The sequence below is a fragment of the Notothenia rossii genome (genome assembly GCF_949606895.1).
Source record: "Notothenia rossii genome assembly, chromosome: 12".
In the NCBI taxonomy this organism is placed as follows: domain Eukaryota; kingdom Metazoa; phylum Chordata; class Actinopteri; order Perciformes; family Nototheniidae; genus Notothenia; species Notothenia rossii.
In genome coordinates, this window is record NC_136911.1 from 23025884 (window position 1) to 23039204 (window position 13321).

The following is a 13321-nucleotide window of genomic DNA, read 5'->3' on the forward strand; positions in this document are numbered from 1 at the left end:
AATAAGAGCTCATAGGAATGATTCACAGCCTCCTTCTGTTCCTGCGGGGCTACATGCTTTGCTATTGTCAATGTTTTCAAAAGCACGGCTTCACAAACAAGCCTTGATGAGAGCAACAAAACCCATCTACTAACACGAGGCATTACTCAGATTCTCTCTCATTCATTGCAGCCCGGCGGTACACAGGCCGTGATGAATGCTCTCTGCTGTAATGGGAACACTGCCAGGCAGCTATCCGTCTCTGTTATCAAGCTTGTCTCAAATGAACGAAGCCACAGTCGAGCAGCATCAGAAACAATCCATTGTGGAGGCTTTTTGAAACGCCCCGATAAACAAAAAGACATTACCATGTTTTTCTAAAATGACAATCAGAGGGATGATGATGTTTTAAGCTTTAGTGCAGCTCTCATCCAAATGTCTACGTTACAATGCTGCAGCAGGAGGACAGACAGAGGGGGGGGGGGTGGGGGGACAGATGGAGACAACTGAGGCGAGATAAACCAAAAACAGAAGAGTGATGGAAAAAGGGACGAAGAAGAGACACATCCAAACTGATCAACGGAGAGAAATGACGCTGTGTGTGGTTTTCAAAGAGCAGAGAACATTCAAAGCTACATCTTGTTCATTTTAAAGAGTCCTCTCCTGCTTATGGTCAGGTGTATATCAGTATGTAGTGTCTCTACTTTAAAGAGTCCTCTCCTGCTGATGTTCAGGTGTATATCAGTATGTAGTGTCTCTACTTTAAAGAGTCCTCTCCTGCTGATGTTCAGGTGTATATCAGTATGTAGTGTCTCTACTTTAAAGAGTCCTCTCCTGCTGATGTTCAGGTGTATATCAGTATGTAGTGTCTCTACTTTAAAGAGTCCTCTCCTGCTGATGTTCAGGTGTATATCAGCATGTAGTGTCTCTACTTTAAAGAGTCCTCTCCTGCTGATGTTCAGGTGTATATCAGTATGTAGTGTCTCTACTTTAAAGAGTCCTCTCCTGCTGATGTTCAGGTGTATATCAGTATGTAGTGTCTCTACTTTAAAGAGTCCTCTCCAGCTGATGTTCAGGTGTATATCAGTATGTAGTGTCTCTACTTTAAAGAGTCCTCTCCTGCTGATGTTCAGGTATATATCAGTATGTAGTGTCTCTACTTTAAAGAGTCCTCTCCTGCTGATGTTCAGGTGTATATCAGTATGTAGTGTCTCTACTTTAAAGAGTCCTCTCCTGCTGATGTTCAGGTGTATATCAGCATGTAGTGTCTCTACTTTAAAGAGTCCTCTCCTGCTGATGTTCAGGTGTATATCAGTATTTAGTGTCTCTACTTTAAAGAGTCCTCTCCTGCTGATGTTCAGGTGTATATCAGTATGTAGTGTCTCTACTTTAAAGAGTCCTCTCCTGCTGATGTTCAGGTGTATATCAGTATGTAGTGTCTCTACTTTAAAGAGTCCTCTCCTGCTGATGTTCAGGTGTATATCAGTATGTAGTATCTCTACTTTAAAGAGTCCTCTCCTGCTGATGTTCAGGTGTATATCAGTATGTAGTGTCTCTACTTTAAAGAGTCCTCTCCTGCTGACGTTCAGGTGTATATCAGTATGTAGTGTCTCTACTTTAAAGAGTCCTCTCCTGCTGATGTTCAGGTGTATATCAGTATGTAGTGTCTCTACTTTAAAGAGTCCTCTCCTGCTGATGTTCAGGTGTATTCATATGTGGTGTCTCTACTTTAAAGAGTCCTCTCCTGCTGATGTTCAGGTGTATATCAGTATGTAGTGTCTCTACTTTAAAGAGTCCTCACCAGTATCATGTGTCCGGTGGAGATGTCCATGTTGGAAGGCACTGGCTCCTCGCACCAGGACGAGGTGCTGCTCCGGGTCGAAGGACTCGCTGCCGGCCCGTCGCTGAACTGAGACGAGACGCTGTTCAGACGAGAGTTTCTGAGAGTCTCCGGACGCTCGACGCGCTCAGAGGTTCGGATCGCCATTCTCTGCCGACACAACTCCTGCAGGAGAGAGGGGGGGGGGGTTACAATTAACAACATGTACTTTCCACTACTCAATCAGTTCAGTAAATCCAGAGGTGGGAAGCAGCGGAGTACAAATACTCCGTTACTCTACAGAAGCTCTGGGCGAATTCAAATCAAGCCACGTTTCCTTCGAGTATTTTTTATGCATTTTGATTATTTGCATTCAGATCTCTGGAAATGCCAAATATTTATTAAACTTCCTCATTTCTTTGGAAAAGGTTTCTTCTGTAAAGAGCGGATTCAGCTCTGCAGGATCAGGTCTCATGTTTAATGCAAATAATGTGTAAGACGGCATTAAAGGCATCACAATAATACCCCCGAATAGGGATGGGTATCGTTAAGGTTTTAACGGTAATACAGTACTTTCATCGATACCGCTTATTGATCCGGTCTTTTATCGGTTCTTTTGGAGATAAAAAATAAACAAATTGTGAACAAAAATAACATTACTTTTTATTTAAATTAAATAAATAATATTTCACATCAAAAGAAACAACAATGTTTTAACAAATGGTATTAAATAATCTGAGGACAGAACTGTGAACAGAATAGCTGAAACTTTAACTAAATAAATAACTCAGTTACCTCTAATCATTAACCCATGTTTGTATCATTGAGTTAACTCCGTGTGTTGCTGCTAGCATACATAACACCTGACGTGGAAACTCGTGGACGGGGCTACAGAGCTACTAGAAAGACAGTGGAACCCGGTGCATTCCTCCGTCTGGATGTGGAGCACTTTGATAAATGTTTAGACAAATTGCTCGTGTTACCGCCTTTATATGATAAACTGTTATTGCACTTTTGGTAACGAGCATTGTCCACATCGAGACGGGTCAAGTTTAACCACACCTCGGAGCGAGTTCTCTCCGCCATCTCCGCAGTGTGTGTGTGTTGCTGCATGTAGCAGCTGTGTGTATGTGTGTGTGTGTGTGTGTATGTGTGTGTGTGTGTGTGTGTGTGTGTGTGTGTGTGTGTGTGTGTGTGTGTGTGTGTGTGTGTGTGTGTGTGTGTGTGTGTGTGTGTGTGTGTGTGTGTGTGTGTGTGTGTGTGTGTGTGTGTGTGTGTTGCTGCATGTAGCAGCTGCGTGTGTGTAAACTGCCCCGCCCCCTCGCACACAGACGGAGAGAGAGATCTCTCGTCTGGATTGGAAAGATCGAAAATACTAAAAATAATCATCGACGCATGTTGCAGTCTTTCTGTGTATTAGAAACGGAGTTGGCGACACTAAAACTTTAATATAATGTTTGTGTAGCAATAATACATACGAGATATTTTTTTTGATGTCTCTAGTAGCGATAAAAAGACAGATAACGTCGGAGCTTAACGGTACCACGGTCTTTAATAATTCAGCCCGGGGCTCGGTACCCCTCCCTACCCCCGAATACCCTCAACTCCTACAAACTGGTTTCAATGACAAAACGCCTTTAGAATATTTTAAACGTTTCACCTAGACTTATTTTTCTGGGTGGGTTTGTGGACTTAAGTAAATGTACTTTGCACTACTCTGATTTACAGAATCAATTCAGTATCTCACACCTGGCTGCCACACAACACCTGTCTTCATTGTTCAAAAATGCATCTTTTAGTTGTTCTAACAAAAAGTGAGTCTGCACAAAACCCTCAGAATGCACAGTCATGCCGTAAAAAGCCCCAAATAAAGAAGAATTTGTATCATTTTTCTGCAGAGAGAGGAGAACACATGCATCAATCTAACAGGAGTCTTCACGGTGAATGCATAGAACCACCACAGAGGAGATATTATTGCATTTGGACCATTTTAAAAGTATAATCTCCTCTTTTTGATGCTCCCAGTGACTCAGCTTTTCCTCCCAGGTCATAAAACGTAGTCTTTTCTAAGACATGTGAGATGTGTGCCCCTGTACTTGATGTTTCTCCCCTTAAGGTGTGGTCTTCTCCTACTCTATAATCTAGAAACCCCATCATGTAGGGTGTCGGGAGTCATCTCCACTTCATTTGCATATTCAATTAATAACTGAGCCGAGGAAAATGCCACGTGAAAGCAGACGCTATTTCCTCCTGATATCTATCACGGAGATATTTCCCTCTGGAGCTCAGCTGCAAAAACTATAATGATGAGAGGCAGTAAGAACCAGAGAGTTTCATCTAAACGAGACGTTAAAGGGTTCATGTTCAGGTGTATATCAGTATGTAGTGTCTCTACTTTAAAGAGTCCTCTCCTGCTGATGTTCAGGTGTATATCAGTATGTAGTGTCTCTACTTTAAAGAGTCCTCTCCTGCTGATGTTCAGGTGTATATCAGTATGTAGTGTCTCTACTTTAAAGAGTCCTCTCCTGCTGATGTTCAGGTGTATATCAGTATGTAGTGTCTCTACTTTAAAGAGTCCTCTCCTGCTGATGTTCAGGTGTATATCAGTATGTAGTGTCTCTACTTTAAAGAGTCCTCTCCTGCTGATGTTCAGGTGTATATCAGTATGTAGTGTCTCTACTTTAAAGAGTTCTCTCCTGCTGATGTTCAGGTGTATATCAGTATGTAGTGTCTCTACTTTAAAGAGTCCTCTCCTGCTGATGTTCAGGTGTATATCAGTATGTAGTGTCTCTACTTTAAAGAGTCCTCTCCTGCTGATGTTCAGGTGTATATCAGTATGTAGTGTCTCTACTTTAAAGAGTCCTCTCCTGCTGATGTTCAGGTGTTTATCAGTATGTAGTGTCTCTACTTTAAAGAGTCCTCTCCTGCTGATGTTCAGGTGTATATCAGTATGTAGTGTCTCTACTTTAAAGAGTCCTCTCCTGCTGATGTTCAGGTGTATATCAGTAAGTAGTGTCTCTACTTTAAAGAGTCCTCTCCTGCTGATGTTCAGGTGTATATCAGTATGTAGTGTCTCTACTTTAAAGAGTCCTCTCCTGCTGATGTTCAGGTGTATATCAGTATGTAGTGTCTCTACTTTAAAGAGTCCTCTCCTGCTGATGTTCAGGTGTATATCAGTATGTAGTGTCTCTACTTTAAAGAGTCCTCTCCTGCTGATGTTCAGGTGTATATCAGTATGTAGTGTCTCTACTTTAAAGAGTTCTCTCTTGCTGATGTTCAGGTGTATATCAGTATGTAGTGTCTCTACTTTAAAGAGTTCTCTCCTGCTGATGTTCAGGTGTATATCAGTATGTAGTGTCTCTACTTTAAAGAGTTCTCTCTTGCTGATGTTCAGGTGTATATCAGTATGTAGTGTCTCTACTTTAAAGAGTTCTCTCCTCTCCACTATTCTTAATATCTAGCTAACATATATTCACATATACAAACCTCAGCTCTGTGCAAACCTGATTAAATATTGAAAAATGCTGATACATTTGCTCTGAGTGTCACACGGGCACAGCTGAGCCCCAACACTGAAAATCAATACAGCCTGACACACACACACACACACACACACACACACACACACACACACACACACACACACACACACACACACACACACACCCACCCACCCACCCCTCAGGCAAGGGTGAGCATTGAATAATTTAACTGAGCGGATATATATTGGAGCATTAGGGACTAAAATATAATAATTAAAGAGCATATGATTTTTTAAATAGATTAAAAAGTGCAGCTAAATTAAAAAGAAACACCTAATTGAATCAAAAAAGTAATCAATATAATTAAAATCGTCATGAAAGCATTTGAAGAGAAACATTCAAACACACACTCTCACAAACCAATCATCGTCCAATAGCAGAGCACAACTTGTTTTTAATTATTGTTTTTAATGTGCTATATAAATGAACAAAGATTGAGATTGAGATGATGAGCGTCCTGGCTCCTGATTGGCTCACAGAGGTGGGAAGTATTGGAGTACAAATACTTTGTTACTGTACTTAAGTACATGTTTCTGGTATCAGTACTTTACTCCACTACTTACTTTTCTGACGAATTTTTACTTTGACTCCTTACATTTAGAACACAAATACTTTTATTATTTTTAAACACGAGTATCTGTACTTCTTCTTGAGTAAAGCATGTGTGTACTTCTCCTGGCTCCTGATTGGCTCCCAGAAAACCCCTGCTCTCACCTGATAGGTTGCCGTGGCGTCGGTGCTGGTGTCCGTCCCCAGGCTGCTCAGTTTCTCTTTCAGACGCAGGTGTGACCGCTGACGGAGGCAGAAGAAGGTGGTGGAGACGAGCAGCGCCACCAGGATGAAGATCATACAGAGGACGGAGAGGAAGAGGAACTGACCCGACTCCACGCGGGTCGTCTTCACCACCGGGATCTCCGTCAGGCTGCCTCTCTGCGGGCACACAGGGAGGAGAGCTGTCAGAGGTCTCATTTGGTTACATGTCAATCCTGGGTTGGTTTCTCACAGATGAAATGTATCTGTCCTGATGGGAACCACGCCTTTCAAACAAAAGACCGGCTTCTGTTCTCTGAGACTCCACAGACTGGACCTTTATCACACCTGTCTCACTCCCTTTGTGTTTCCTGCTCCTCCTCTGTATAAAGCCATTTCACTTCTTCCTTCCAGCTGGAAATAGATTGGTTCTGTTCATCGCTATAACTCTTTATTAAATAACATTTAATACCAGAAGGTGATTAAGTGTGGAATTTCCACCACAGAGGCATCTATTCCTGATTTAAAAGATGCAATTAATCAGCTTTTAAAACATGTGCCACCTCCACTTCCTGTCCCGCTCATTAGCCCGCTCTACTAAAAGGTATTAAGATATTTAGGACCTTGTTTAAAGGACACTGAACGTCCTCTTCCAACATGAGAGTAACATGCTAACAAAGGTATCCCAACTGTAGCTGAGTACACTCTAAAAACTAGATATCACAATAATAAAAAGCTATATTATTATTATTATTAATAAAATCTCAAAATATCACCAAAGTAATTGTTTGAGTTGGACATACCAAAATAAATGCTTACAAATCCAACAGTTAATTTTGTCTTAAAATATTAATATTATTTAAGTTGATGAGTATTTGACTAACAAATTATATTTTTAAGATATTCTTAATATCTTTGGTAAATTTCAGTCAAAGATATTCGAGAATTTATACTGATCAGTTTTAGGAAAAGCAATTATTACTCATTCCAAATCAATATTCTTAATCTTTAACAACAACTTAAGAAACTTTTTGAGTGTACATGACAGGATGTGTGATGACCTAGAAGAGCATCAGGACTGTTTGAGGCATATGATAGCTATGTGATTAACATGATGATTCAGCCTCTATGGAGAGAGACATATATCAAGCATGCTCATTTCTGACGTGGAGCTAATCTGAAGTAAACATTGAATACTGCTTTCTATTCCTCCATCTTGTGACTGTGGAACTCCCTCTCTTGGATATCAGCATGTGAAGGACACTGTTCAGGAACTAGTTGATGCTCTGTATGTGATGACTCCTTCCATTATGGAGAGGATCACAGATACATGGATCCTGAGGTTCAAGCTCAAGCCGGGGACCAGGGAGAGTTTTTCTAACACACAGCGAGGAAGAGAAGCTGTCAGAGGAGGAGAGGATGCAGCTTTTTGTGGTTTAAAATATGCAATTAATCAGCTTTTAAAAACATGTGCCACCTCCACTTCCTGTCCCGCTGTTCCCTGTACTTAGCACCCTCATGTTTTAATATATATTTAGGGTCAGAAATTAATTTATGTATAAGAAAACCTGCCTTTTATTCAGGCAGTAGCCTAACACTGAAACACACGAGCACACACTACAGTTTAGTAGCTGACAGATAACACATTTGATTTCTAAATGTCTTGTAACTCCTGCTAGCATTTTTAGCATGTATTTGTTGATGAATCTGGGAGAATACCGTCTCCTGTCTATTTAATCTATTAAAAAAGGTGGTTTTAATGTCATTACAGCGTCCTTTAAGTTTAGCAGCTCCTAAAAATATGTGGAAAAAATCCCCCTAGTGTCAATAAAGTGAACTGCTGCGAGATGACGCTAACACATGAGGTGTAATCCCTTACTCCACCAACTATAGATATGTACCCCCCCTTTTTGAATCTGGCACGGTTTGGTTTGGATCCTAACAAACTGGGGTTTAATGATCTCCTCTGGTCCTGGTTTGGATGGATTAGCTTCAAGGCTAATGGGGGCCTAAACTCAGAAACCCCCGCCCCCCCCTTCGCTGCACAACGACCTGTTTTTAATGTAACATGAGAGATTTCCATCAGCAGCTCAGGTTAAAGAACGGCCCTTTGTGTTTCTAATTGCTGCATTTACTGTACTGATAAAGCCCCCCCCCCCCCCCCCCCTTGGGCCCCACTGCTGCATTTTAAAAGCATAATTAGGAGCATTAATTGGGAAGCGTAATTAATGATGAGCATACATGTAGCTACTGTTAGAGACTGCATGAAATATGGAGTTTTCTCTGCATCAATCATCTGCAATAAGCCACTGATTTAATGTAATTTGACCAGATAATAAGATATTACAAAATATCAATACAGGAATGCATCAGCAGGTCATTCTCTGCATGCATTATGGAGAGAATGAGTGAATCTGTTAGAGATTGCATCGAATATGGACGTCCTGCCAAGTTAGTTTGGATTTTCCCTGGATAAATTATCCTTCCTTTCTCACAAAAAGATCTAATGTGACCGGCCAATAACGCTCTGCATGGCAATATCAACGCACAGAAGCATCCGCAGGCTCCTACAGTGAAGGACTGATGTGTGAAGTGAATGAAATCTACTAAATAAACGCTAATGACGGCGCTGACATTTATCCTGAGGGGCCGTCTGCAGGATGTCTACGTGTTGTTGCACAAAACAAGACCCTCACACCACGCTCTGACCTTGTGGAGCTTAATTGACAATGTTTTTAGCGGTGGTTTGTTCGATCTCTGTGTTTGGCCTTCTGCTGATTGCCGTGGTTTCGAGCACGTCGTTTTAATCAAGCGTCGCGAGGTTTGAGAGGGGACGATGGGCTTTGATTTGATGTGTCGCTCAGGGATCAAATGCATCCATATAAGGTGCATTTAAAAAGCCTCAGACGTGTTCAACACTCCACATATTGACAGAGAATCAAACGCCTCTGAAGTGACTTTAAACCTGCCTGACAACCCAGATATGTTCTTGACTCCAAGACAAAATAAATCAAGTTAATTTAAAGGTGTGATCTCTTTCTCACTGATCAGGTTGAACGAGGTGTCGCTCAGGGATGAAATGAAACCTCTCCGACACAATTAGACGATTCAAATGTGAATATTTGGCACATTGAGAAACCCCTCAGACGTGTTTTAATAATCTAAATCACACATCGATGCCTCTGAAGACTACAGACTCCAATCCTGCCCGACAACTCAGAAAGAAATCAAGTTCATCAAAAAGTGTGACCTCTCAGGTTGAAATGCCTTTCAACAAAACGCACTGCAAGAATGTGTTTGAAGGCGCTAATCGTGTTACATGTAGAAAGAAACCACAGAGAGGAAGAGGAGGAGGAGGAAGAGGGAGGCAAATAATACCCTTCATCGGCCTTAAAAAAAATCCATTTAATTCCACTATAATTGGAGTCTTAAAAGGATTTTTTTCCGAGTCTTAAATTACTGAAAAATAATTAAAAGATAGAAATAAAAGCTTGCAACAAATTAATATTGTATTGTTAGAGGAGGATTTTGTATTTCGTCGATAAAAATGTATTTAAAACAATTTTTTTTTGTCCATTTAACTAAAAACAATACCTGGTTTTTTATTCCTTTTAACAATTATTTATGTTTTTCCTCCTCCAGACTTTCCTTTTCTGATTGTGCGGTGTGAATGGCTCTGAGAGGAGGCAGATGGACTTCAGGATTATTTAGTGATCGAGGAGAGGTCAGGCGGAGAGGTGTTGGCGGGCGGCTCCATTCCCTTTCACTCAGAACACAAAACCCTCCAGAAGAACAAGAAGAAAAACTCAACGACACTTTGAAATCTAGGCAATGAAATGTGACCAGAGTTACAAGACCAATGCACAATTTAAAACTACATGCATGATATTTTTCTTGGGCGTAAGGTATACAAAAAAAAGGCAAATTGGTAAAAACGTTGCAGCAGAATCAGACCAATTTGTAAACTACAAAATAATAATTTAGGGAATGAATCGCAGTGTAAACATTTTATTTGTATGATTGGAAAAGAGGGGAATAAATCCAAGAATATACTAAAAAGAAATCCGCTCACTTATTTGACTAAAGAAGATTAAACCATGAAACTCAGAGATGATTCACCTCCTTCTGAACATGCAGAAACTTTGTCCCTGCAGCCAGATGCTCGGGGCTCAAGACTCTGGAGGTTTCGCTGAATTTAAATTCCCTACATTAATGTGCATATATCCATTTAACCCCGTACGCTTGTGCATAAGCAGCAGAGATGGATAGAAATGAAAGAATATTTTTGCAGCAGCTTCAAACGTGACAAGTTTTCTAAAGCCGATGCTCTAATACGTGAAAACACGCACCGAAAGCAGCGCGGAGAATCTGAGATAATTACCCGAGTCCATGTCGCGGAGCAGAGCGAACGAATCGATGCAAACGGGGGATTCTTCGAGCTGTATTCCACAGATCATCATGTTTGAAAACACCACCTTCTCCTCCACCTCTGCAGCAGCTCCAAGAAGAGGCAGAAGAAGCGTCTGTCCGTGCGTAACGCTGCTCCAAGAAAAAGGAAAAAAAGGAAAAAGTTCCCCTGGCTTCGAATGTCCAACAAAAGACGCTAAAAAAAAAGCCGCACAGAATAAGAAAAAAGGGGAGAAGAATGTGGGATATGCCCGCCTGATTCTCCGAGCTTTGCAAGAATGTGCAAGAAAGAAGAAGCCCCGCAAACCGAGTCCTTTCAGCGCCTCCAATGAAAAGAGACAGAGGAGGAGGAGGAGGAGGAGGAGGAGGTGGAGGAAGGGTGGTGGTGGGTTTTTGCATCATTTAGTTAAGGCTGAGCCCCTCCTTATATTCAGCGGATCAGGAGTCCCCCGATGTCATATCCACCGGTTGCCATAGCGACGCCTCCACATGTTGTCGACAGGAAAGATGCCTGGCTAATAGGCTTGTGGGTTCGAGGGGGTTTGGAGTGAATGGACGCCGAGCTAGACACTCATTTGTTGAGCTACCGGGGGTCTCTGTGTGAATTTGCAGTTTTTTCTCAGGCTCCCCTTTTTCCTCCGAGCAGAATGAGAGGAGAAGCCTTTCTGTCGCTCGTTGCTTTCACTCGAATGAGAGGTGCAGCGCTGCAGAAAGATGTAATGATGATGAGAAGCAAGCAACACGTTCATCACTCTGGGGCCATTTATTGATCCAAAAGAAGAACATTAGAAACTTCAAATGACTCAATTGTGGTCGTTTTTCAACATGGGCGACATTTACAACCATATTTCATCAAATAATGAAACAAATGGTTCAATTTCTGAGATTTTTGGTATTTAATGATATGTTTCTGACTGTAGGGGAAGTCACATTAACCACTGAGACTTACTCAGAGCTTTTTGTGTCGTTGTAAGCAGAACATGTTAAAATGTGAGGCTTATTAGAAGGCATGTGGGACCCTACACCACACTATACCAACACTAGTCTTCTATGTTAGCAGAATTAGTTCATTCCATTAGTAATATGAGGCTAAATATGGTTCTGAGTCATTCCTGATGTCTGAATGTGTTTCTACGTGGTAACAAATGTATGATTTGATACCAAGGTGATTTGTTAAAGTGATTTTATGGCATAAAAACGTACATTTCCTACGTTTATGTGCCAGTTTAAGGATTACCCTTGTATATGTAATTATCCGCAGCACTAACAGAAGCTTTAAACTGAATACAAGATGCATTCAGGGACACTGGGTGCAACAAAAACGTATATATAAAAGGCGCAAAATCTTTTCTGTGCAGGAATAAAGAAAAAGGGAGAAGGGAAATTGCAAGTTTAACAAGTTTTTCGGATAAAATCTCTCCTAATTAGCAATCAGGCTTGAACAGAAAAAACCTAAAAACCCCAACAGCTGCACTTAGCAGGGAGAGAGGCAGAGAGGGGGATTACGGAGAGAAAGGGAGTAAGAAAGGGAGAAAGGGGCGGTGAACAGAGGAGAACGGGGGTCCTGTCAAATGCAGATGACGAGTCCTAGAGGAGGGGGGGGGCTCTCCAGTTTATTTTTCCATTCAGAGAGCACCCCCCCCCCCTCTATTGTCCCTCTGTGTGACAGCTGGAGTTGGCAATGTGGAGACGAGAACAAAAAGCAGCAAATCTGAAGCAGAATCAGGTCGAAAAACATCAGACTCAGAGACAAGCGGCTTGTGGACCGCGGGGTTTGTTCTCTGTGTTCGGCCTTCTGCTGATTGCCGTCGGTTCGAGCACGTGGTTTTAAGCAAGCGTGGAGAGGTTAGGTTTGATGTGTGGCTCAGGGATCAAATGATCAATATGCATCCATATAAGGTGCCTTTAAAAGCCCTCAGACGTGTTCAATACTCCACATATTGACAGAAAATCACACGCCTCCGAAGTGCCGTCTGCAGACTTCAAACCTGCCTGACAACACAGATATGTTCTTGACTTGAGAGAAATAAATCAAGGTAATTAAGGATAAGATCTCTCTCTCTCTCTGACAGGTTGAACGAGGTGTTGCTCAGGGATCAAATGCAACCTCTCCGACACGATTAGACGATTCAAATGTGAGTATTGGACACATTGAGAATCCCTCAGACGTGTTCAATACTCCACATATTGACAGGAAATCACACGCCTCCGAAGTGCGTCTATAGACTTCAACCTGCCTGACAACCCAGATATTTGATTGTCTGTAAAAACGTAATAGGGGCTGCAATCAATCCTAAGTCTGTCACTTGCTCTCGAAGTTGATGAATGTGCATTGTTCCTTCTTAGATGAACACAAGTGCAGGTTTGCTTCTGTGGATACCAACGTGTATATGAATAAAGCACATGTTTGGCCTTAAATGGAGCAGGAAGCGGTTATTTTGCAAATAAAGTACATTTCAAATTGTGAGGATATTTGGGAGTTTTGTTGCATGAAAATAAACCCTCTTGAATTAGAACCCCTCAAACCTGCCTCTCTTAAAGATAAGGGGAATGATGAGGGCTTTTTGGGGGGCTTTTAATGCAGGTTTGTTCCCCTGGAGGGAGGACACTTCGTCATGCTTCCTGCACACTTCCTTTGTCCTTCATCAGGACTGATCCATGCACGGTGCAGAAACCACCAGACTTTGATCCTGCAGCGTTCGACTCGAGAAGGAGTCGGATGAAATGCTCGCAGCTGCACGAGTCTTTTGTCCCGAGTTCGTCCACAGACTACCAGCCCTGCATTAAGTGGAGCATACCATGATATCTGATATCCTGCTGTGTG

General features: G+C 41.8%; 1 protein-coding gene across 1 annotated transcript in view; it reads right to left on the reverse strand.

Moving 5' to 3' along the window:
* ptprn2 (protein tyrosine phosphatase receptor type N2) overlaps positions 1–13321 on the reverse strand; it is a 172086-nt gene that overhangs the window by 30404 nt on the left and 128361 nt on the right. The window contains exons 13-14 of the mRNA XM_079661853.1: positions 6055–6270; positions 1781–1984 (exon numbers count right to left, since the gene is read on the reverse strand). Coding sequence (XP_079517979.1) covers positions 1781–1984; positions 6055–6270 — 420 coding nt within the window. The remainder of the gene's footprint in view (positions 1–1780; positions 1985–6054; positions 6271–13321) is intronic.